Source organism: Lontra canadensis, unplaced genomic scaffold, assembly GCF_010015895.1.
Source record: "Lontra canadensis isolate GAN:19392208 unplaced genomic scaffold, GSC_riverotter_1.0 scaffold1, whole genome shotgun sequence".
Lineage (NCBI taxonomy): Eukaryota > Metazoa > Chordata > Mammalia > Carnivora > Mustelidae > Lontra > Lontra canadensis.
The window spans coordinates 8,691,580-8,718,021 of record NW_022630995.1 but is presented as its reverse complement, the minus strand read 5'-3'; the positions used below and the strand labels follow the sequence as shown (position 1 = coordinate 8,718,021).

At 40.5% G+C, this 26,442-nt stretch overlaps 1 protein-coding gene across 4 annotated transcripts in view; it reads right to left on the bottom strand.

Moving 5' to 3' along the window:
- RASSF6 (Ras association domain family member 6) overlaps positions 1–26,442 on the bottom strand; it is a 42,215-nt gene that overhangs the window by 421 nt on the left and 15,352 nt on the right. For all 4 annotated transcript variants that reach the window (XM_032841534.1, XM_032841791.1, XM_032841617.1 and 1 more), the window contains exons 3-10: positions 18,716–18,794; positions 14,440–14,579; positions 9,902–9,999; positions 8,204–8,388; positions 5,337–5,438; positions 4,964–5,015; positions 265–383; positions 44–141 (exon numbers count right to left, since the gene is read on the bottom strand). In XM_032841534.1, coding sequence (XP_032697425.1) covers positions 44–141; positions 265–383; positions 4,964–5,015; positions 5,337–5,438; positions 8,204–8,388; positions 9,902–9,999; positions 14,440–14,579; positions 18,716–18,794 — 873 coding nt within the window. The remainder of the gene's footprint in view (positions 1–43; positions 142–264; positions 384–4,963; positions 5,016–5,336; positions 5,439–8,203; positions 8,389–9,901; positions 10,000–14,439; positions 14,580–18,715; positions 18,795–26,442) is intronic.

Here is a 26,442-nt window from a genome sequence, read left to right as displayed (position 1 = left end):
CTGTTAAAGGAGTAAGCACCCGGCATGCATGCTCCTGACTTACTTGGTTATTGTTCTTTGGATCTCTCTCTTCTCTTCTTCATTTAATCTTTGAAGGATGGATTCCAGGAGAGAAAAATGAAAGTTAATGTACTGAGCCACCTGGAAAGGGAGGGAAGAAAACACAACAACAACAGCAAAATGAAACAAAAAAGAAAGCAGATTCTGCGAGAGGTGCTGAGTCAGGAGGAAGCAAAGACAGATTCAGGGTGACAGTATCCATACATCACTGCTAATTTCTTCTGCATCTTTATCCATGAGGAAAATGCGAGCATTCTCTTTGGAAGGTCCCTGCAGGAGCCTGTGCAGTAGCGGGACATCTGTCTTCTTTAGCCGTCTCTGTTCTGCAAGTGAAAAAAAAGAATCAACGATAGGCAGGAATCCATCCTAGAGAAAGAGAAGAAAGATAGGTCATCCATTCATTTTCCTTTTTTAGCTCACATTGGAAGAAGACCTAAAAAGAACATACAACAGGAGGCACTCATTCAAATGAGTGAATTAAAATCAAAACCTTAAAAAAAAAAAAACCCTACAAATGGACTCCTTTTTCTTGCTATCTCTTAAATTTGATTTGTATCTCAGATAATTCAGCCTTGCCTTTGGTTCAGATAATCAGACAAATCTCCAGTTCCACTTATGCTTTTATCAAGCAACACACCCCAGAAATTATGATTTTTCATTCATTCATTCAACAAATTTTTATTGATTCTTTCCTAGTTCAGTTACTGTATTTTCATCTTCCCAGTTGTTCAGGTCCAAAACTTTGTAATTATCTTCAATGATTCCCTTGTTGCTCATCCCAATCCAATCCTTGGATCTTCCTTAAAAATATATTCATAGGGGTACCTGGGTGGCTCAGTCAGTTAAGCATCTGCTTTCAGCTCAGGTCATGGTCCCAGGTCCTGGGGTTGAGCCTCCGTTGGGCTCTCTCCTCAGTAGGGAGTCTGCTTCTCCCTCTCTCTCTGCCCCTCCTCCTACTCATACACACACTCTCTCTTTAATAAATAAATAAATAAAATCTAAGAAAAAATATATTCATAGTGTTTTTCACATCATGGGTATTTTTATTGTTTCATTCACCTGAGGGCTTCATTCATTCTGCCATAATAACGAGATGAGAAAGAAAATAAATTCCAATCTGGTATATTCCCAGAACTTCAAATTTCCAACCATCTAAGCACTTCCAACTTTCTGTCAAAATAGTTTCACATCCGCGACTTCATTTTTATCAGAATAAAACATGAGCAGAACACAGTGCCCTTACATTCATCTCCTTTCCTCTTCTCTCAAATATTTTTTGAGTTCCTACTATGTTTCAGGCATTGTTTTCTGTGCTGGGCACTTTATAATACAAAGCAAAATAAAAATCACTCCCCTCATGGACCTTACATTCTGAAGACACAGATGCTGAGGAAAATAAACCAGTAAAACATGTCATGTATTAGTGATAAGTATTCAGAAGAAAAATAAAGCAAGGAGAGGGGTAGAAAGAATGTGTATGTATAAATAGGTGTGTACAGGGGACAAGTATACTATTATGGATAGGGAGGCTGAGAAAGGCCTCACTGAAGACGTAATATTTGAATAAAGACTGAAAGAGATGAGGTATGGAACCATGGAGCTATTTGGGGGAAGTGTGTCCCAGTGAGAGTAAGTAAATAAGTCAGGCACCCTATAGGTCACTGCATGCCTAATGCTATCAAAGAAGAGCCAGGGAACATGGTGGGTAACATGAAGATGAGGGAAGGGTTATTCGAAGTTGAAGAGAACATGTAGTGGGACCAGCATAAAACTCTGGCCTTCCTGTGGGAAGAGAGACCCCTGGAGGATATGAGAAGTGATGTGACATGGTCTGACTTACAGTCTGTCTGATATGTTGAAATAGACTGTAAGGGAAAAGGGTAGACCTTTCTACATTGTCGTTCATGCAATCAGTTACCTTGGGCTCTTAACAGGTCTAAGAATCAGAACTGTTCTCATCCCCTGGGTGGGAATTGGAGAAAATCTAGAGCACAATTAAAGTAATATTATCCATTCTTGTTTCCACAGAGTTCATCGCTTTAATTCCTCTGCATTTCTGAAGCAAGGGAGAAGCCTGATAATTCAGCTCATCTTATTAACCCACTAGAATCCTCTTCTGATCTCTACATCTTATATTAACTTGGCTTTGCATCCTGTTTGTTGCATTCTTAGTATCACAGAGAAAGGTTTCTTGCTTCATGAATTTGCTTCTGGGATAAGTATTAGAAATATATATTCCCGGACTGGGATTCCTAGATCTGGATGGCTTAGGAATCTGTATTTTTAATGAACTTCTCAGGTAATTCTGAAATGCACTAGAATTTGAAAAACACTGTTGTAGATCATGGGCTTAGTCAATACAAGGTGTTAAAATGCCCTCCTCTTTATTTTCCAGATTAATACCAAACAGGTGCTGGAGGTTCCATTCTTGTCTCTGTTCCTGATCCCTAAAAGGTGCTAGTTATGATAATATTCTGTTCTAGATTTTATGTACAAGAGTTTTTGACACCAAAAATAAAATAAAACATGATTTTTACAGATAAAATTTTAAAGAACTACATTTTTGCAGTGAAAATAGACATTTTCTTTCCCAATTATAAAAATAACTCCTACTGCCAGGGAGCGAAAAGAGGGTGACAGAGGCACAAATTCTCAATGATTAGAAGAGTAAGTTCTGAGGATCCAAAGTCCAGCTTGGTGACTAGAGTTAATAATATGGTATTGTATGTTCGAAAGTTGCTGAGAGTAGATCTGAAGCATTCTCACACACACGTGAAAAGCTCTGACTGTGTGATGTGACAGATGTGTTAATTATCTCAATCTTAGTAATATCTCATAATGTAAATGTTTGTAAATGTAATGTAAAATGTATGTAAATAGACATCAATCATTTGATGTATATCAAATCATATTATATATAAAATTGTATCTGTCAATTATTCCCCATTATTGCTCAATAAAGTTTAAAAAAAAAACAGTTTTACATGCTATTGTAAATTGAAACTATAGAGACAAGTGCAAGGCAGAAAGTAAAAATCACCTGGAATCCCAGAACTCTGAGACAATCAGCCTTACCCTTCATGTGGCCATCCCTTAGAATACGTCTTTATGCACACACATAAACACACAATACATAAAGGGGGTCATGTGAAACTTGCTATTTTTATTGTAGTCATGTTTTTAAAAATGTTTTACTTTTTTTTTTTTTAACTTTTATGTTCCTCTTTTTTCCACCCTCTTCTCCACATCACCCTAACCCCCTACCTGGGTAATCAATGTTTGTGATTTGATATTTATTATTTCATACCTTTTTCCCTGATCATATGATCTTATATACTACATATTGAGATGGGATTTGTCCTTCTTTTACAAAAATCGGATCAAAGTATATACATTTATAGGCATGTTGCATTTTTTCATGTAATCAATATTACAGAATTCCCTCCATTTAACTGGTATACATCTAACACACTCCATTTAATGGCTGCTGAATAACCACTTGTTTAATCATTCTCCTACGATAGGTGACTTTGTCTTTAATTTTTGGTCATTAAAAATAGCCTTGCACGTAAATAAAAAATAGCCTTGTCTTTAATTTTTGGTCATTAAAAATAGCCTTGCACGTAAATTTATAGGTACTAGTCCTTTTATTTTTGTCGAGTAGATTCTCACCAGTGGGATTGCCAGGTTAAAGGATATGTATCCTGTGAATGTTAATAATGTTAGAATGAGTCCCAAGAAAGTAAAGACAGTCATATTTCACCAGAATTGCATGAAAATATCCTTTTACCCTCTACCACACCAGACATAGGTAGAATCCTTCTGAAACATTTTGCCAATCAGCTAAATGTGAGATAATGTTGCACTGTGGGTTCTATTTTCATTGAATTGTCTTTTGTGATCATTTTGCAAGAACACTGATATTATAGGCATTAACCTTTTACCTGATAGTTTTCATAATCTACTATTTGTATCTTTTATATTTTTATACAGTCTATTTCTGCTTTTTATTTTATACCTTTTAGTTTTTCCTAAACAAGTAGAATATGAATATATTTGTACATGCACACCCTTAGATTTTTTAAAAGTTGTACTTCTTATATTTTAAGCTTTCAATTTGTAAGGGCTTTAATTTTGTATATTTTCAAAGACCCAATTTTCATTTTCTTCAGTTGTCCTGGCATCAAAACGTATTATTTTTATACCGTTCAATTTCCAGCTCATTCTGATACTCAACCTATGACTAGAGATATTTCTAGAATTTAACATACATTTTTTTCAGTTTTAGAGTTTTCAAAAAACTCATTTCAGTATTGCCTTCGCTTTTTCTCTGGTCTCTCTTTCATCCCTGCTCTCAGCACCCCACATGTAGCCTCTTCCCAATGTCTTCAATGTCTTCCTGCCAACCTTTGTTCCCTACCACTGAGTTGTGCATATTTTCTTCTACTGAGGGAGAGAGAACACTCCTACAGTGTGGCAGAAACTGTGCAAAGAAAGCGGTAATAACAAGATCAGAGAGAAGTGGTATGCATTGATGCCTCCAGTAAGAGAAGGAGAAGGGAAAGCCAAAAAGAAAGAGGTATAGAAATCAACAATATCAATTCAGAACAATTCTTGGGAACTTTCCAGAGACATCCCCCACCCCCACCTCGCACTCCTGTGCCCTGACTGCCACCCAGGTAATTTAACGTCTGGTCAACAAGCAAACTGTTTTGTATTATAAGCTCTTCTAGGATACGTTATTATTGAGTCATCTTCCTCTGAAATTGTGAGATATGAATAACCTAAAACTCCCTCCCTCTTTTCCTTCTGTCTTCCTTTTTTCTTTCTTCCACTGAATCTCAGTCAGAGGCAGAAAACTACAACATCCTGGAATCCTATAAAAAAGAGTGATCAAGCTTACCTCCTGTTGCAAAAACAATGTAAAGTGCAAAATCTTGGGCACTATTTTCAATCTGTCAATGGAGAAAAATAAATGAACATGAATTCTTTCATATTTGATAGACTGGTCATTATCAGATAACCAGACCCAATTATGTACCTGTTTCCTCACTTTCATTTTGCACTTTTAGACACGAAAACTTCTCTGCTCCCAGGGAATAGTGTAATTTCTCAAGCTCAATTAGAAAAAGGTGTGAGATACATAAGAAGAATTCTTCAGAACTGAACAACTTAGATTTACATGTTCATAGGTCTTTATCAGAAGAGTGAATTTATGTATCTACAGTTAAATTACATACAAGAGAGTTATAGCTCAGTTTCATAATAAAGTTCACCTTAAATTTTTGGAGAAGTTGCTCTATTACATCTTCAGTCCTCATATTACTGTTTATTCTGACCTTAGTTTCTGATCCAAAGGCTGGAGTGAAAATCGATGTCTGGGAAGAAAACAAAGTTCTTAAAATTACATCAAACGAACAAGAATCAATATGTTGAACCTGGCCTTATTATGTGCAACGGAAAAAAAATCCCAAATCACCAGGTTAAAAAATTTTGTTCTCTTGTGCTTGCTTTCTTTGTTATTGTTGGGATATCATGTATCTTTTTAAGCAGGTTTACATTGTTTCTAGAGTGAGTTAGGTAAAACATCATTTGAGGATGTTCAAAACATTTTCACTAGATAATCATACCTTTCTCCCCTGTGGTTCAAGATTTTAAAATAAATCAACTATACCTAAACACAAATGAAAAGTAACATGAATAGTGTTCCCAGACTCTAAAAATGAGGTGGGTTCAGCAGACACAGGGATGGGTGGGTTTTGGGGTGGCTCGATGGAACGTCAGATGAGCCTTATACTGGGAAGTCGGTAAGTAAATGTCAAAGTGCGTATATTCACGGCATCTCCATGAATAGAAATATGGAGACGGAAATAATTTTTCAAAGTAGATGTATGGAGGGTGTCTGGAATAAATCCTTGCTGAAGATGAGAAAATTCAATGTTTGTGCACATTGTGAGGCATTGATGAGTCACTGTGTGTGACACATATGACCTGTGCTGATGAGCTCTATGGCACCTGGAGACCCATATGATCATCTGGCACCAAGGGGAGGGTAGGTAACATATGTGATTTGATTTTGTTTATACGAATAATCTTCATGGAGTTTGGCAACAGCAGAAGATCAGGACTCGGAGACCTAGATCATAATGTCTTACAACTTCAACTTTGTCAACCCACTAGACGTTAAGACCTGAAGAGTCTTCTTTAGGATTTCATTTATAAAATAAGAGAGTAGGACTAGATGGTCTCCAAGAGCCCTTCCAAACTGCCAACATACAATGAATTCGGAATCATGTTTTTCAGAGGTTTAGATCAGTTTTGTTGGCCAAAACACACAATAGAAGAAAAGCATTTATTATTATTGTACACATAGAAATATACCACGGGTCAAGTCAGTAGTCTTAACTTATGTACAGATGTCATCATCTGAGCCTCTAATAAGGGTGTTGTTCATGTCCCAACGATACCGGTGTTCTCTCTCTCTCTCATGGGGTTTCGTGACATAAAAACACATCTTACAACTCTACCAATTTAAATTCCTAGATGCCGCTCATGGCACATTTACTGATAGAGTTCTTTTTGGGCTTGGGGGTTTGTTCTGTTTTCTTGAGTTATTAAATTGCAGCGAAAGGCATCTGCAGGACCTCGGTGTCATTCGACCTGGATCTCTTTTAACCAACAACAATAAAGCTAATGTAAATCACATTCTTCTTTTGGGCCAGACATTGTGCTTACCTCATTCCTTTTAGTCCCATCCACCTTGCAAAGTAGGAAGGATAAAGGAATGACAGCTAAGCGATGGAGGTATGTTTTAACTTTGCTCAGCAAGAACTGGAAATCAGGTGATTGGGCTGCAGCATCCAAGCATGTAGCCACTACACGGTGTTGCCAACTTAGGGCCAATGTCATTCTTGACACGGGGAGGAGGGCCCGTCTGGAAGCTGCTCATCTGGAACAGGGTGGTTTTCACAGCCTTCTTTAACACAAACTAGCCCCAGAAGATGAAGACACAGTGTAATTATGAGGCACAGAAACCAGGGCAATGGGTAGTTGTGCAACTATAGGGGACTATCAATATTACTTTATGGCTAAGAGGAAATTCTGGAGCCAGAAAAATGTCTAATTCGAACAAAGAATTCACAAGGGCCTCCAAAGGCATGCTACAGCTGTGTTCCCAAGGGTAGAAGAAGGAATCAGGCAGAAAAGCCCTCCAGGAGAAAAGCTTCAGAGGAACGAGTTAACATTTTGTATTAAAGGGTTTAGAATGGTACCTGGCGCAGAGTAAGTGCTTTTTAAGTATTTATTAAATGAATGGATGAATAATTGCTGAAGTACATGACATGAAAAATTTGAGTTCTAGGAAAAAAATGATATATTTCCTACCTTCAGCAAAGTGAAATGCCTTACAAAAACTGTGGAAAGGCGCTCATAAATTTAACATGTTAAGTGAAAAATCAGAATACAAATTATGTCTAAAGTACAACTACGCTTGCATAAAAAAATATGTATATATGTACAAGGCTTGGAAGGGAACGTGGAGAAAGGAGAAATTTGATTGATTGGAATAATAGGTCTGCGGCTGGCTTTTATTTCTTTATTTAAATCATGGTGTTTAAGTGTACTTTGAACTCATCTCTATTGTAGCACTTACATTATTCGAAAGCCATTTGTTGATGCCTTGGTTTCCCTACCTGAGACCCAAGCCCCATGCTGGCAGGGACCTGGACTGAGCCATCTTGCTATTGCCGGTGCTTGGCACACAGCCAGCCCCTGAGACAGGGTTCACCCATCGCATTGGTTAATACTGGAGTTCTGGGCTCAGACAAAGCTGAATTCAAGCTCAGAGCTGCTACTTAAAAGTAATGTGCCCTAACAAATGACTTCACCTCTGTGAACTTTACTTACTGGATGCCTGTAAGGGAGGGAAAGTAACGGTACCTATTTCATAGGATTGTTTTAGAGATTGAGATAATTAATCAAAATCCAATTTAAAACAGTTGAATACCTAACACATAGAGAGTGCCTGATAAATATTAGACGACTACTAGTTTATTGTGACTATTTTTAAGTGTAAGTCAAATTGAGTGGCATTGTTAGAAAAACAGACATTATTTTAAATGACATGAATGGAACTACCACTCACTTCATGGTTGTAGAAGTGCCCGTTAATGGAGACCCTGTGCTTCTGTCTCTCTTTTCCGTCCATCGCTGGAGGCTTCATCCTTTTTCTCACCAGCGTAGCTTCACTCATGGTTCGATAGAGCAACGGGGATTCTGGCTCTTCTCTTGCGTAAGGCTTCAGAGTGCTACTGTGATAAGATAAATAATCTGGGAAGGATAAAGGTTATAAGGCCACATCATTTAGCCGCCTACCTCCTTGGGTGGATTTTAATATGTATTTGATAAGAAAATATGTAGCTAAGCAGTGAGCTATAATGTTTTCAAACAGTAGGAAACAGTATTCCATTTTACCTTGGGATTTTTTAAAAAATTCCTGTTGTAATTAGCATGTCATCCAATAGGCATGAGATATTTCATCTTCTTCTAGCACTGGTGCTTAGATATCGATAGGTTTCTATGGTATCTTTGATGCCAGGACATTGGATTTCCCCTGGGTTTAGAAGAGTGTTTTTAAAGGGAAGACAGGAAGGACCCTTACATAAAAGATGCCAAGAGCCATTAGACAAAGATAAGGGAATCTTGGAAGGAGCATCATGTTTGTTATTAAATATGGGTTGTTATGGAGACGGCAGGAAGGACTGTGATGAAAAAAGCTTGGAAAAAATAAATAAACACTGGAAGCTGTTGATAGATTCATGAGGATAATGTCAGCAGGATACCCTTTTCGGTCTAAAATCAGCTTGATAGGGGCGCCTGGGTGGCTCAGTGGGTTAAGCCTCTGCCTTCAGCTCAGGTCATGATCTCAGAGTCCTGGGATTGAGCCCCCATGCGGCTCTCTGCTCAGTGGGAAGCCTGCTTCCTCCTCTCTCTCTGCCTGCCTCTCTGCCTACTTGTAATCTCTCTCTCTGTGTCAAATAAATAAATAAAATCTTTTAAAAAAATCAGCTCGGTAATAGGACCAACCCAGAAAGAGGAAGCCTGCTCCCAGCCTCAGTCATCAGCTCCTCCCTCCTTGGATCTCCATATATTATGTGAAAACCAAAGCTATGGAAGATACACAATATCAGGCCTGACACTTAGCAGGGTCTCGGTAAATGACAGCTGCTAATATTACTACTATTATGTCGTCATTATGGCTCCCGAGGTCCCATGTCATAGAAGCTGCGATTTACCATCTGTTTGTCAAGTTCGATATGAACTTACTTGATGTTCAAGTTGATTTCTCTTTTTAAAATAAGCACTTGAAACAATTCTATCAAATACAGTGATCCCAGTAAATGCTCCTCTTTCTGGGAAGGAGTGTTATGTAAATATCTATTAACTAACTAAAACATTCAACTTCTAAAAAAGATGTTGAATCCAACCTGAGGGGATTGGTCTAACATAAAAGGCTATTGAGTATAATAAATGATCCTAATCCTTCAGAAAAATATTGAAGAATTTTATGTACACAAGTTTATTCAAACCATTAGCTAATCTAGTAAATCTAAGCGACATGATGTAATTTTAAAAAATCACTGTATTTTTATATAGTAAAGTAAGGTTCTTAAACATCATATGAGCACTGCAGGAACTTTAGTATGATCCTAAGAGATGTTTTTAATATGAGAGATTTATTAATTAGTGGTGTGTAAAATGTTAAAATTTCAGAGAAACATTTAGGATTCACCCCTTACATTAAAAAAGAGGTCTCTCCATTAGTTAAAAATTTGGTACTTACCTTCTTGGTAATTTGTTGCTTCAGATGCTGGAATCTGGGTCCTGTCCAGATCACTAATGTGGTAAAGATCATCAAATTCCCCCCAGCGTGTCATTCCCCTGAAAAGTAATAAAATCTTTTTTTAAAAATATTTATTTATTTATTTGACAGACAGAGATCACAAGGAGGCGGAGAGGCAGGCAGAGAGAGAGGAGGAAGCAGGCTCCCTGCTGAGCAGAGAGCCCGATGCGGGGCTTGATCCCAGGACCCTGGGATCATGACCTGAGCCGAAGGCAGAGGCTTTAACCCACTGAGCCACCCAGGTGCCCCAAGTAATAAAATCTTGTAATGACTTCAATTCTATTCATATGAGGCTCATGGTGTTTTTCAGATTTATAGTATCAATATAGTATTGAGGCCCTCCATAGGTAAGCATACCCTAAATTATAACAATTTTATGATATTATTAAAATTGTATTTATTAGAAAGGTCAGTATGTGTTTTAAATACTTTCTGTACTGATTTTAAGCAAATCTGATATAATAATTCAGTTATACCCTGAAAGCAAGGTTATAGAGATTCTATAAAATGTGTGTGCAAATAGAATTAGTAGAGATCATCATAATCCACTGTTCCACAGATATCTTGCCATGCTCTTAGGAGAGTTTAGATGTAAAGCTGTTCTTTCTGCCAACATGCTTTGAGTTACTATTGTATTCGGAACATTCTTAGGTGGAGTGTTCTCAGTAAGTTGTGGTGCCTATCTTTAAGGTTCCAAATTCAGGGGGACAAACATGGCTCAGCATATGAGTGTTTGGCCCTTTTTGCTCCCTAACTCATCTTAGTAGAAAGTACCAGGGTCTTTTGTTTTGTTCTTAAGGTTTTATGTATTTGAGAAAGTGAGAGAGACCACAAGCAGAGAGAGAGAGGGAGGAGTCTCCCAGCTGAGCAGGGAACCCAATGTGGGACTTGATCCCAGGCCTGAGCTGAAGGCAGACACTTAACCCACTGAGCTACTCAGGTGCCCCACTTCTGAAAGCATCAGTTTTGAGCTCTGGGTAATTCGAAGTCACCCACATATAACGGTTGCACATTACTATAGTTGAGGGCAGTTACCCAGAGCTGTTCAAAGAAAATTGGATGGAACTTGATGCAGATCTCATAGTGTAACTTGCCCAAGCACACGACTGTTAGTGCGGCTCTGACTGCTTCAGGGGGTGTACTGCTGGCAAATTTAAACTGTGGGGAGGTTTTCTGATGAGATGCAAAATAAAAAGGAGGTAGAATTTGATAAACAAATGGAATGTGGTTATTTGTCTACCTGCGCTGTAAAAAAAAAAAAAAAACTACATTATTAAGGTTATTCAAATGTACACCTGTCTGGCTTCTGTTCTCTATGTCATTCTGTCACAATCTGTACAAAATGAGCCAAAGCTGATTTTATTAAAAATCAGAACTGAAAACTGGTGCAAGCAAACATAAACTCAGTAAGGCTGGGTTGTTGTTATTGTTTTTGAGAAAAATTTTGGAAGATTTTCTAAACAAAATACTTGTGCCAGATAGGAAAGATCAAAGTACCGCCCACAGGATTCTTTCCATAAAGGATCACAGGTGGTCACGGTTCAAACAAACTGATTTGTATTTAAGCTTCTACCACTCCCGCTAGGCTGACTCAGGGTGACTCATTCCAAAGATAATTAAAACAAGTTAGCCTGACAAACTGATGATGCTCTCAATGGGTCAATGGAAAGACCAGACCATGGCCCTTCCCACTGCTGAGTACACAACTTCCACGGCTTCTCCTCCATGTCCACCCACTGCAGACCCCCCATCTGGGACCCGGTGGGAGCAGAGGGAGAAGCTCTGCCCACAGACAAGAGCTCAGGATGAGAAAGGGCCCTGAGAAGTGAGAATGAGGGAGGGGCGCCTGGGTGGCTCAATGGGTTAAGCCTCTGCCTTCCACTCAGATCATGATCTCAGGGTCCTGGGATTGAGCCCTGCATCAGGCTCTCTGCTCAGCGAGGAGCCTGTTTCCCCCTCTCTCTCCATCTGCCTCTCTGCCTACTTGTGATCTCTCTCTGTCAAATAAATAAATAAAATCTTAAAAAATAAAAAGAAGTAAGAATGAAGGAATCACCCCTTTATTCACAGGATTTCCTTCAAGGCTCAGAATTTAAGTGAATGCCACCTTATGGGTGGCAGCCAGAGTGACTGTGACTAGGACCAGACTGACACAAAATAGGTTCTCAGGCAGCCCTGTGCTCTGCTAGGGAACCAGAGGCTAAGGAACAGCCATTCTAAATCAAGCTGCTCCTTCCTGTGGGGTGTTGAGCTGGTTCCCACGGAAGATTCTTGGCTACCTGACCACAATGGAATCCAATCTTGGTCTTGAGTGTGAGAGGGACAGCATCTCTTTCTGATCATTCTCGACCTCCAGAAGGATCTGATACACCGCGAGGGTGCCCTTCACTTCGAATGTTCCAGGAAGTTTCATTGCTGTGGTAAAGGGCAAGCCAAGTTCTTTAGGAAATTCTTTCTCAACTTGAAATGAAAGATCATTCCTGTTTCGTTCACAGCAATGTTCTTGCTGATAAACACTGAAAAATGCTGTTGGTGTCAATGGAAGGCACAACGTGAGAATATTCGTTTCTAACCCGCCACCGTGTATGGAGACGCATCAATATTACTCTGCCCACCTGGTCTCTTGAAACTTGTGCCCAAATTGAGGATTTTTAGGAACAAGTGTTTTGAATTTTAATTCGAAAATTTAAAAATACCTTGGGGTAGCCATTTCAAAAAAGACTTCACGTGATAATTCAAGTACCTCACTGCATCTCCTTGACGTCTTCCCTTAATGTTCCATACTTACTAAGTTTTCATGACTTGAATAATGAAAATGCATCAAAAGCAACCGGCTGCTCAGAGAACTTTGCAATGAGTTTTTAGGCATATGAACGATGATAGCTAATTTTGCCAAATTCATATCTTGCACAGTAATCTTAACGCAGAGCCCAGGGTTAATTTCTCCTTTTACAGGATGCTCCTAGTCATTTAGAATCATCAGCGCCATCAGTCGTCTGGTCTCTGAGGGTGAGGGATGCATGGCTTCAACAGGCTGCCCAAGTCTGTGGTCTCCCTTCTGCTCTTCCAAGAACACTGTCCCCTTCGCCCATCGGCAACCCTTAGCCTGGATGGGAGACTAGTCAGAAGTGGTAGATGGAGACAGTTTTCACAAGAGAGCAGAGGTTAACTTCACTACCGGGCTTGTGGGCTTGATTCAAGACTCTATTTTGAGTTTCTTCTTCGTGCCAGGCACACTAGGGAGTACCGAGATAACAGATGAATAAGGTACGTTCCATACCCTGAAAAAGCTTGCAGGCCGGGGGGGCGGGGTATGTGCATGAAATGCAATTAATGGCGTATTTTGAAAGTGACTAGAAAAATTGTCAGGGCACCTCATACCCATGAAAGGGTCAGAAAAGGCTTTCTGTGGAATGTGCTACCTTATTCCCAGACCAGAGTTTGAAAAGACTGAGAGAAGGGAGTCAGGCAAATGGATGCTGAAAAGCAGGGAGACTTTCCAGGAGGCAGGCAAGGAAGACGCTGCATGGTATGTATAGGGAATTACAAAATATTCAGAGTTGCTGGAGCATCATATCTGAACAAATCGGCCAGGTGCAAATCAGAGTGGGTGTCAGTGGTTTTTCCAAACAGAAGTGGGTCTCCCCTCACGATGATACTTGGGCTCCCCCTGCTTACGGTGGAAGATCAGAGTAAGGAAAAAGTCCTGGCTCTCTTTTCATCCTCTCTTCCTAGAACCCCAGCCTATCTGGAAATAGGCAGGATGGGTAAGGAGAAGGATGGGTAAGGAGAAGGCTCGGTACCTCCATGTATATACCGCAGGGAGATACGTTGGAAAGTTGAGGATTAAAAAGGAAGGAAAGTAGGGAATTAGGAAGAAAAAAGAAAAAAATGTATGTATGATTCCTTCTGGGAATATTTATTTTTCTAAAATTTGCAGAGGATAATGAAAAAAAAAAATCAGCCCAACGTCTGTATTCAGGGCACAGTTGCATAAGCCCACACAGAGGACGGTCTTGTGCTGTTGCTGAACTTCAGGGATGCTTTGCTGTGCTCTGTTGAACAGGATCAGGACAATCAGGTGGGGCATAATTAAAGCTTCTTTCCAGAAAGCGGGAAGAGCCTTCTGTTCCAAGGAGAGGAGAAATTTACATTTTATCTCCCCTTTTGGTGACCAGGCCTAATGGAATCTTGCCTTTATATTTTGTCTTTTCTAATAAAGGAATTCAGTCTTCTGGGAGAGAAGCAACACAGCGGAGTGGTACACCTGAGGTCTGCTACACGGTGTTTGGAGATTTTGCACAAATTACCCAAACTCTCAGAGCCCGGGTTCTGAACACCTACTTCACAGAGTTGCTGGGGATCAGATGAGATCGTGTTATAAGCATTCGGGCTCCCATCTTTAAGAGTCCACACAATAAGGGCAGGTAAATATGAAGGTCATCTTCTGAGACGTTAAAACATGAAAGACAGCTTACCTTCTGGAAAAGACATCGGGCGACTTCACTTTAGTAAAAGAAGGGATTTGCTTCTCATCTTGGATTTTCAGTTGTATAGGCCGTTTTACTCCCCAGGAAATGTCCAGCATTCCTTCAACGATTGGTTCTCCATCTTCTGTCTGGGGAAGAAACCAATCGGCTCAAACATGGTTTTTGTATTATTTATAGAAGATAAATCTTTTAATTGAAAATGTAGAAGTCAAGTCTGTAAGACATCTTAGTAAATAAAAATAAATCCTCCAGTGGGGTTCTTTGGTTTTTCAATTCATCCTCAAAATAATTCATTTTTGGTAATAGCTATAACCACCCAAGTCATGGTGTACTTGATGGGTAACGACATACCCACCAGAGCGCGCAGTACATGGAAAATGCTTTTCTGAACTCAATGATTCTTCAATGCTGGAAGATTAATTCTGTTATCTTCAAATTATAGCAGAACTAAATGCTGTACTAAACTAGGAATCAGAAGAACTGCTCTTCAAAGACTTAGTGGCTGTTTCTTCATTTCTGAATAGGAAATTTTAACTCACAAATTATGCAGAATGAGCGAAAATGTATGAAAACATTGTTAAATGTGTAACAGAAAGTATTTATTTGAAAAAAAAAGTGAGAATCATTTGCCTAGTTTTTAAGTTGGAAATATAACAAAAGAAGGAAATTCTATGCAAACATGGATTGTGAGGGATGCCTGGGTGGCTCAGTCAGTTAAGCATCAGCCTTTAGCTCACGCCATGATCCCAGGGTTCTGGGATCGAGCCTCTGGTCAAGCTCCCTGCTCAGAAGAGAGCCTTGCTTCTCCCTCTCCCTGCTGCTCTGCCAGCTTTTGCTCTCTCTCTCCATCTCTGTCAAATAAATAAATAAAATCTTAAAAAAAATCGATTGTGAGCATTTACTTACTCTGTAGATGTAAATACTAATACCAAAGCATAGTTCCATAGAACTTATTTTGTAATCAATTTTTCTCTTGTCTATGTAAAAGCCTTTCTGTAATTAAAGTAACATATTGTCATTATAGAAATTGCAAAAAATATAGAAATGAAGAGGAGTCCTATTCCAACCATCCAGTAACAACTACGACATCCAATAACTACTATTACCATGAAAAATCAATTATTAGAAAATGTAAATGACTCAATAAAAATGACTTTTTATTTGAGAGGGTAATGAAAACTCCAGACTCTGGAATCGGACAGACCTGTGTTCGAACCCTGGCTCTTCCACTTCCCATCTGCGTGACCTTGGATGAGATGCTGAGTACCTTTAAACGTGCTGCTTCTGAAGAAGGGACGTATAATAATCCCTGATTCACAGGACCCGATTTTTTTATAAGTGCTCGATAAACATTATGACTTATTATTTCTTTGGCTGATAAACTTATTTCCGAGTCACTCCTGAAACAAAAATGGGCTCCCTCTCCCACTTCTGAGTCCACGGCTCAGACTACTGAGAGATTCGGTTAGCACTCAGCTGTTTTTAACAACCAACCAAACATAATTTGGTCTCTGAGATGGCAGCGCGTGATGCAGGTCCTACATTTTAGCTATTGATGCAGAGCAACCCTTCTTTGTTTAATTATACTTCAACGAGTCCCTTACAGCAAAAATTCACAGAATAACTGCTCTTCTAAGATGATCTAATTCTTGCTTTCGAAAAGCAATACCCCAGGCTGCTATCAGACAATGCTGCGTTTTCTCATGCAAGGAGTATCAGAATATTTTTTAATTTCACAGAGCATCTCTTTAGAGATTAACTAAATAAATTATCACAGAAGGCTTGCAGACACTTATTTAATCTCGTCTAAATCTGTAGGCCTCTTCTCTTCTAGATGTACACCAGTATCCTTGGTGATCTCAAGGATCCCTATACGTTAAATTAGCCTAAACTAATGGCTTACAACTTTGTATTCCCAGCCCAAACTGTCCCCTGAACTCCAGGTGTCCAATTGCCTACCTGACATCAAAGTTAATATCTTCCTAATTAACTCTTGATCTCTCTCCCACGAATATTTTCCTCTCCAAGTCCTCCCCATCTTGGCAAATAGCACCCTTAACCTTCCAGTTGCTCAGGCCAGGAATTTTGGAGTCGCCTTTCATCTTTCTTTTGTACTCAACATCCAGTGCATTAGCAAATCCTATTAGCTCCGCCTTAACAATACATCCCTAATGTGACCACACTCACTGTATCCACTACTGTGATACTGGCCCACGCCATTGTCATTGTTTGCTCGGATTACTGCAAGAGTTTTCTTTCTCATTCTTCTCTTTGCCCTTTCCTACACTCCCCCTCGCTAGAGAGATCCTTTTAAAATGAGTCTTTTTAGATAATGCCACTGTTCTACGCAAAACTCCCCTGTGGCTTTCCACCTCATTCCAAGCACATACTAAGGTCTTCACACTGATCTCCAAGACCCTCACACCCTGGTGCTTTCCCTTCCACAATTATGTCTCTAGCCGTGCTGTCCACTAATGCTCAATTCTCATCAGGTTCCTGTTCCACTGACTTCCCTGTTCTACTTCAATTATACGAGCCAGGCTTGGCCCCTTACTCAGGCTGCTGTCTCCATTTGGAATGTGGGCCCCACAGACTTCTGCAAAGTTGGCTTATTCAGAACCTTCAGAGTCTTCGGTTGAAGGGTCCTCTTCCCCCACCCCACTTAGATCCCCGCTTTGCTACCGTCCACAGCCTTTATTACCATTGGATATATTGCATATTTTGTTTCTTGTCTGTCTTCTATAATGTGAGAAGCGTAAAGGCAGGACATTCTGTCCTGTTTCTTCGTTGCTATATCTGCACCTTCTAGAACAGTGTCAGTTACATTGCAGACAATCATTATTTGCTTAATTAACCAGAGATGAAGAAAGCTACCTATTATCCTCCATATTTTCCCTTTGAACAATGTCTGTTTTTGTAACCAAGGATATTTAGAAAATTCTGAATTCTAACTTTATTGACCAGTAAGTAAAGATAGAAAGATTAAGCAATCTTGATTGTCTCACTGTGTACGTCACTTCATGTAATTTTAAAAAATTAAATGACTTTTGTATTGTAAGTTGAACACTGTTCATAGAATTGGAAAGAGCATGCCTCAAATCACGTTTGTAACATCAGAATTCAAACATTTTCCTAAAGGAAACAAATATCTTAACATCATGAATTTTGTAGAAGCTTCAAGTAAAATATAAACAATCATTTTTTAAAGTTTTGACCTTTTATTATTAAATTTTCCTAAATTATCTTTACAATTATATATATTAGAGATCTAAGATATAGGACAGTATTGAAATAAAAGTTATACCCATTTCTTTGTAAAGGGATTAGTTATTTCCTTCTTCTATCTATTACATTTGGGAAGATAACTAAAATGTTCAATTGACCTAAATCGCTTAACTTCTCTAGTAAAGGCCAGAGTAGTTTATAAGTTTCCTTCTGTCCCAATGGCAATTTTAAGCCAAGTCACAGTAGCCTAAAGCTAATGCTTTACCATCAAATTTGAAGATTTGAATCAGAGGTAGAAAAGTCTAAGGTTCCCTGGGACCAGGAAGATATCATAAAGATGTGAAGTGAGCTCCATTAGGTTACAAGACTGAGCAGAGAGACATGGAGAATGAAGCCTTCAAAGAAGGAGAAGAGGAAAAAAGAAAAATCTAAGGCCAGTTTGTAAAACAGCCTGCCACTTGCACTCCTAAAAATGCTTTCTAGTTTCAGGACTTTTCTGAATTGTTTTTTTCACATCTTAACATTTGTTTTAACATAGTACACATCCATTGGAATCTAACTGATGCATCTTAACGACCAAATCAAACTACGTTACCGTCCGTATCATATTTATTTGAGCAATCCCCCACTGGTGTAGACTTAAGATATCTCCAAATTCTATTACAAATTATGTCACCGTGGGATGACACCACCTTCTCTATATGTTCTGGTACATTTATCAGAAAGTATTATGATAGATTTCCAGTGGAATTGCTGTGCAAAATAATTTTTATACATTGTTTTAAAAATAGAAAGTAAATAGTTCATTATAATAATTTTAAATGCTTTCCTATCCCTAAAACTGCTTAAAAAGTCACAGGTACCAGGACAGGGATCTTGTGATAAAGTCTAAAAATAAAAATAATGATCAAGTCAAAGATTCACCTGCTTTTCCAGACCACTTGGCTGCTAGATTATGGACTCCAACTTATCCTGATTCCTTTATACCTTCATGGAATTTCTGGGGATCAAACCGTATTATATTTCTTTGTGGGCTTACCTGTCCATATACAATATGCAGATTTTTCTGGTTCCCATAAAAAATGTTATAGGTCTTCAATAAAGAATTGAGTTGTTCTCTAAAAAAAAAAAAAAGTTACATTTGGTTACAATCAGGCTTTTTAACAGTAAAAGGCGATAATAGTGCCTTTAGTTCATACAGGTATGAGAAAGAAATGACTCAATGGAATCTTCGCTGCTCTGTCATTTTCACTTACTGCTGGTCATTGAAAATGAAGTCTTCTTGGGACATCAACAAACACTGGAGGGGCTAATTCATAAATAAATAAACAAAGAAGGGAAAATGACTCAGGGCAAAGTGATGGGGAGACTGTTCTGTGACAGGAGACAGCCACAAAATAGAGATATGGTTTCACATTTCTTTTTGCTTTTGTAATGTTTAATCAGCTTAAATTAAGTGCCTAGTATGTGCCTGATGTCATGTTTCCTACACAGGGTATAGTAACAGTTCAGAAATGGTCACTGCTCCCAAGTTATTAATCCTTCGTGGCAGGTGGGCTCTGGCAGTGGGAATACTGGTTCCTGCCCCTCCTCTACCTTCCCCCTGTGTCTCCACAGCCTAAGATCCTCACCCTCCTTAACTAACCTATTGGTCCGAGCCATCTTCTCTCACCTGGGTTACTGCGATAGTCTCCTCAAAGCCTCCTGTACGTGTAGTCTGTTGTAACAGCAGCTATTATTTTAATGCAAACCTGATCATCTCTGTCTTCAGCTCAGAACTCTCCAGTATCTTTTCATTATTTGGGATAAAAGTCAACATCCTTCCAATGACTTAAAAGGCCAGATGTGATCTGGACTTCTCTTTCCCTTTGATCTCGTTTCCTACTATTCATTTCTTTACTCACTGCACTCTAGCCACTGGCCTCCTTAATGTTCCTTGAATATGTCAGGCACACTCTAACCTCAGGGCCTTTGCACTTGCTGATCGCCCTATCCAGAATGACCTCTCCTCTTACCCCCACCCAATGTCACACTGTTTACACATTTTCTTTAACTTTTTACTCAGAAGGCACCATCTCAAGGAATGCTTCCAACCACTCAATCTAAAGGTTTGCCTTCTCCCAACATTCATACCCTGCCTTCTTACCTCTGCCCCTTCATCACCTCTAACCTTGTACACATTTAATTTATTTGTCTGATATTCGGTCTCTCTCACCATAGCTCCACAAGAATCGGTGTGCTTGTATGTTTTGTTTGTACTATATTCCATGTGCCCGGAAAAGTGTTTGGTACATAGTAAGAACTCTATGAACACCAGTTGAATGAAATGATCAGAGAAATTCTTATTCCTAAAATATGAAACATACCAAATAAAGGAGGGAAAGCTTTTTTATACAAGCAGTTTAATGGGGGGAAAATCTTATATTAAATTTCGAAATATATCATTTGTTAAAATTCTTATGATCCTCAATATCTTCTCCCTCCCCTAAGAATACATGGCTCTATGAGGGTGGGGATTTTGGTCTATTTTATTCATAATTGTCTTCCCAGTGCTAGAGCAGAGACTTTTTCATAGTAGGCTCTTAATGCATGCTTACCAAATATTGAATGACGGAATTCACGTATATTGACTTTTATGCTTGAGACCATGTAAATGTACTCTTTCCATCTGACACTGTAATTTAAATGAGCACATTTGCAAGGTTCTATACACTTCACACAATCACCACGTAAAAAGATTCTACAGAATTCCTCCACGCTATGGTTCCATTTCCAACCGAGTTACTTTAGAATTTCAGTGTTAATTAATATTTGTTCTAAATATCATTGCACACACAAGGGACTTGTTCCCTTGGAGTCACTACTGTGAGATATTTCCTAAAAATTATTGTACTGGTAAGGAGTATGAACACGTTTATGGCTCTCATTATTGAGTGCTAGGGAAGCATATAGAAATTTCTGGTTCACTTGGGATGCAACTCCTGATATGCTGAGCTGTGAGGGTTGTTATTAAGGTAAATGAATTTTTATATAATCTTATTCCCTCAGCTTCTGTTTCTGAGGGCAAAGGGGCAGAGAGAGAAGCAGGCTCTCCACCGAGCAGAGAGCCCACTCAGGGCTTGATCCCAGGACCTTGAGATCATGACTGAGCCAAAGGCAGTCACTTAATGGACTGAGCCACCCAGGCGCCCTGATAAGGAAAGTGTTTTAAGAAAACTGAGGAATGGCAAACTTCCATATAAACTGGACTTCTAACTAAAGGAAGGTATAGAAGGATAACCTTCTCAAGAGAGAAGCTGGCACTGTGCACTGGCAGTGCTGAGATAGAGGCTGATGGACACCCAGAATTATTCACAGCAGTTCGAGAAGTGTGCTAACCGCAAGACTGGACACGGGGAAGACAGGTACAGCACCAGGATGCAGAAGAGGGCTCAGGGCTCCTGTTCCTTTAAGGCTCCCAGCCTGGTTTTACGAGCAATAGTGCATCCAGAATTAACTGTAAAATGCTTAGGTGTACTTTGTACTTTGTGGCCTGAATTGCAGCTGCTCAGCAGATGGGAATTACCCGCACACTGACGTCTGCCGTGAGTAATGGACTTTGCAAGAAATGAGTTCCTCAATCTTATCATGCTATTTAGCTGGCCGGAAGAAATAATATTTATTTGATCTTATAAACCTGTAATATTCATGGACACAGGACAGCATGATGGATGGAACGGAGTTATGCCTTGCATCCATAGAGAGAATGGATGTCAAATGTTAGTTGTAATGAGAGTTCTTGCTCTTGTTTTAGTAATGATATACAGTGTAATTAAGTGGATATCCAATCCCTTTCCTGGAAACCAAAAACCCTGTCTCACTCTTTGCTAAGTGAGTCTTACTATTTGGACCCAGTAAAGACAAACCAGAAACACTGTTGCACGATGTAACCTAACACAAACTTCAGAGGCTCCCAGGAAATAAACCCGAAAAAAGTACAGCCCAGCTTAGCCAGGGAAGGTGTCTTTGACCTCCGCTGTGCTTCCTGACTTTATGAGACTTCTGCCCCGGGGAGACTTACTGGAAAATGTCGGGGTTCCCAATCAGGCATCCCCAAACTGTGTTGTGACCGCAGCCTTAGAAACAACGTTCTACTGTGGATATTGCCGTGTTTAGGAGAAAGAACCTAACCCATCTGAAAGAGTATTTTTAAAGAGATGAAAAATTGAGGGAGAATAAAAATGTTACCTCTCTGTCTTATACATTTGGTTCTCCACCCAAAACACATGGATTTTGTTCCTAAGGTTAAATTTGAGCTATGGGATCAACAATTTTGTGGTAGGTTAAAAACTGAATTTAAAACTTACTGTTTTTAGTAAAATAACTATGAGTGAAGTATGTAAAGGTGACCCGGCTGGGGCCATGTGATGGCAATCAGGACAGGGATCTATTTTATGGGTTGTAGTTCTGTCTACTTCTCAAACTTTATATAATAAGTGCATAAAGCATATATAATCTTGTCATAGGTTTACTTTCATAAAAACATAACATAAACTCCTGTATGTTTTTGGAGGTGGAACCAGAAACTGGGACAACAGAAAAATTAGGAAGACCTTATCATGAAGCCATTTGCCAAGACAACGTGTCATTTCATATTATTGACGTCTGTGTGATGCCTGCAAACACCAGCAGAATTCTCTTAACGTACTTGATCCTTGTGACTGTCAACTTGAAGCCTGGAACGAAAATAGCGAACTTCTGCAGCCATTCTCCTATCAGCCGCCTCAGCTCCGGATCTTTCTGCCTCTGGCCACCTCTCCCCGCTCACCTGAACAAAGAAGGCTGCCTTTCAGTCTTTGCATAGAGACCTTCCTCAGCGGCAGTAGGTCCTTCACATTTCCATTGCAAATGAAGGGATTGGGCTCCACAGTTTGAAAACAACGACATTGGGAAGAGGAAGAGGAGGGCTATCTGGGTGGCAGTAAAAATGCAAATCCTGAATGACTGGGGAGCCCCGAATTTGTCGACCTCTCCTGACTTCCTTCGAAAGGGCTGCCCTTTTCAAAAAGGAAGGGTTTCTAATATTTCTAGTAATTCTGCTAAAGTATCAGTAATTACAGCCGATGAGCAGGATGAGGGTGCCTGTGGTCTGTTCCCTTTGCTCATCCAAGCAGTTTTATCCCGAGACCCAACTCCCTCCCTCTTCAGTGCTGACAACCCATAATAAAAAGGACCTGCGGGTTGTGTGAACTCCACTACAAATCTGATCAATACCGTACTATATCCAGATGTGCCTCTCCTCCCCACGATCACCCCTGGGCTGGCTTAGGCCACTTTGGACTTCTGTATTTTGGGGGGGATTCGTCTTTTCCTGGTGAGTCCTGTAAAAACTGGCCCAGAGTCGTGAGTAGATAGAAGTGCCAGCTTCTCTCAGGTCCTCAACCCCAAGAACCCAGATAAGAACAAAAGGATTAAAGACTTGGGGAAACTTGAAATGATGGCTAGCTGGTGGATAAGAAACAAAGAAAAATGCCCAAAGTGTTTTCTTGATGATGAACTAACCGTACAGTTGAAGAGAGGGGCCTTAGCTACACAGAACGATGTCACTAGATGTGGATAAGACCTAAAAGACAGTTTAAAAGGGAGAGGCAAAGGAGTATCATTCGTTAAAATGCCAGTGCTTCTGAAGAATATGGATGAGTGCTCTAGATCTGACATCTGATTTTTTTTAAGGATTTTATTTATTCATTTGAGAGAGAGTACAAGCAGGAGGAGAGGCTGAGGGAGAAGGAGGCTCCCCACTGAGCAGAGAGCCCCATTCAGGGTTCGATCTCAGGACTCTGGGATCATGACCTAAGCCAAAGGCAGACGCTTAACCAACTGAGTCACCCAGGTGCCCCTGACATCTGATTTTTAAGAGAATTCCTTTCTAAGGGTGAATCTCAGTATTTGATATTTTAACACACTAGTGCACCTTCTAACAATTTCAGATGAAGGAAGATACTTATCCATCCCCTTTTCCTCTAGGATTGGGCTTTTAAAGACTTTTATGAAAAAGCTTAAAAAAATTCACAATCTATTATTGCAGTTGTCAGGTGCAATGAGTTGCTCCCATATCGGACCCCCTTTTCTGTCATCACACAAAGCTCAATTCCTAGAGGCAGCCGGAGCAGTTTGTGGACAGGGAAGAGAGAATGAAGGAAGTCTCTGCTCCGTAATCGTCTTCTCTGGCCTGAAACACAGGGAGCTATGGTCTCTAGTTCACAGCCCTAATATTATTCACTAATCAGCACTGGTTTTATATTTTTATTCCAATCCAAAGTAAGGACTCGGAACTACCTCCACTTTGATGAAGTAGTCGCTTTTCTTGTTGCGGCTGAGTGTTTTGGAGAGAACAAGTACCGATGTGTGAATGGTGTTAGGGCCGAGAATGGAGACCTATTTATCCGTTTTCCCGCTTTCTCATTTAGAGATCCTTTGGCTCCAACCCCCTTTCCATCTCAAAGCCAGCAATGACCATTCTCAGCAGACTCACTCTGACAGACTCTCCTCACAAAGCTCTCCTCCCTTCCCATATTCAAAGATCCTTGGGATTACATCGGGCCCATATAAAAAAATCTCTCTAAGGTCAGTTGATTAGTAATCTTAATTCTCTTTTGCCACACAACGTGAAATAGTCACAGGTTCAGGGGCTTAGGTTGTAAACATCTCTGGGAGGCTGTTATTTTGTCCATTGCAAGATTTCAGAATGACACCTTTCCCGGGATTGTCTGAACACCTGGGAGGCATCTCGTTAGAAATTAAAATCTGTATTTTAACCAAGACACCCCGGAAATATGCATGTACATTAAAGAGAAGCCCTGGTTTTGTCACTTTACCCCTAGACGTGAAACAGTATTGAAGGGTAGCGCATGCCAACACACTAAGGTTGCGATTTAGGTCTCCGAGGTCGGGTACTTGCACACTCAGGCATGATCGGAGAAAGTCTGATGGGTCACTATGGAACAGACAATGCAACAGATGCTGGGGGTACTGCAGTGCATACATCCAATGACACCCCTGCAGTGACGGGACTTCCTTTCTCTAGGAGGAGGACAGAAGAAAACAAAAGAGTAGAATCAGAAATCTGCTGATTTGACCCAGGATAAATGCTCGAAGCACAATAAAACAGGATCACGTGATGCCATGCATCACATGGAAGATATGCCAGAGGGGGACATCGGGAGGACTGACATATCCAACTGAGACCACAGTCATGGGAAGGAGCCAGCCATGCAAAGAGTCAAGCAGAGCATCCTTAACCAGAGATGCATTGCCTGCGTGCAAGACTAAGCTTAGCGTGTTTGGAGGAGAGAAAGAAGGGAAGAGTGGTTAAGATGAGGTTCTAAACGTCCTCGGGCCAGGTCACATTGGGCCTTAGAGCCCCCTTATGGTAAAGAGTCTATAATAGGAACCTGCTGGCTTCAAGCAGGATGTTGCGCCTTATACTGTAAAGGGCCATCCTGGCTGTGGGGGGCAGTGGCTACCGGGACGGGGAATGGAAGCAGGCGGCCCAGTGAGGACGATGCCGCAGTTGCCCAGGCAAGAGATAATGGGGGCTCGGACTGGATGGGGAGAAGTGCTTGGCTTTTGGAGGTGGAGCCAGCTGGACTTGGGGCAGGGCTGGGTATAGAGATGAGGGGATGGGGCAACTGGGCTGGCTTTGCATTCTCCCATGTGTTGAACTTTCATTTTGGGTTTTTCTAATCCAAGCCTTATACATTTTTTTTTTAAGTTTTTATTTACTTATTTGAGGGAGAAAGAGAGAGAGAGGAGTTTGAGCAAAGGGAGAGGGAGGGAGAGACGCAGACTTCTCCCCGCTCAGTGGGGCTCGATCCCAGGATCCCGGGACCACGACCCCAGCCAAAGGCAGCTGCCCAACGACCGATCCACCCAGGTGGCTCCAAGCCTTACACATTTTTAAAACCAGTTGACAAGTAAACACAAGCATGCCATGCAGCTCTGGTCATGACTGGAGCAGACGTGGGTTGCCTGTTCATAACACCCTTTGTGTATGAACAGTTAGAGGCATTTGCATTTGCTGAGAAGGGCTACCCTGTCTCCTCAGCCCGAGGCCCCCATTCCCCAGGGAGGGGGAAACCAACTGTCTCTTCTGTTAATTCATCAATAGCCTCTTGGACCACGGAGATTGTTACCAGAGTGTCTGGAGCACAGCAGATGGTCTGTGGTCCTCGGGACCACGCCCCCAAGTGGGAGCTAAGGACAGGAGCTTTCTTGGTACCAGGGTACCAGGCTCTTTCCCCACACTTCTGCAATGCTGCCAGGACTCTGATCACTGATTCTCCTTACATTTGAAACTATATATATCGGGGTGCTTGGGTGACTCAGGCAGTTAAGTGTCTGCCTTCAGCTCAGGTCATGATCCCAGGGTCCAGGGATCAAGGCCCGCATCGGGCTCCCCGCTCAGCGAGGAGCCTGCTTCTACCTCTCCCTCTGCCTACCGCACCCACCCCCTACTTGTGCTCTCTCTTTGTGTCAAATAAATAAATAAAATCTTAAAAAAAAAAAAAGAAAGAAAGAAAAAGAAGCCTCCTTGTTTCTCTTCCGGGCATCCGCCTTACACTTCAGTCTCTATACAGAGCATAGAAAACATACCATAGCATCTGCTTTGCCCAACGTACTTTCAAGAGATGCTTTTCCCTGTGTCCTGTACCCCACCCCCCACCCTGGGTACTTTTCACTTGCTGGAACTCTGAGCTCCCTCTGGCCATAAGGATTTCAGGCAAT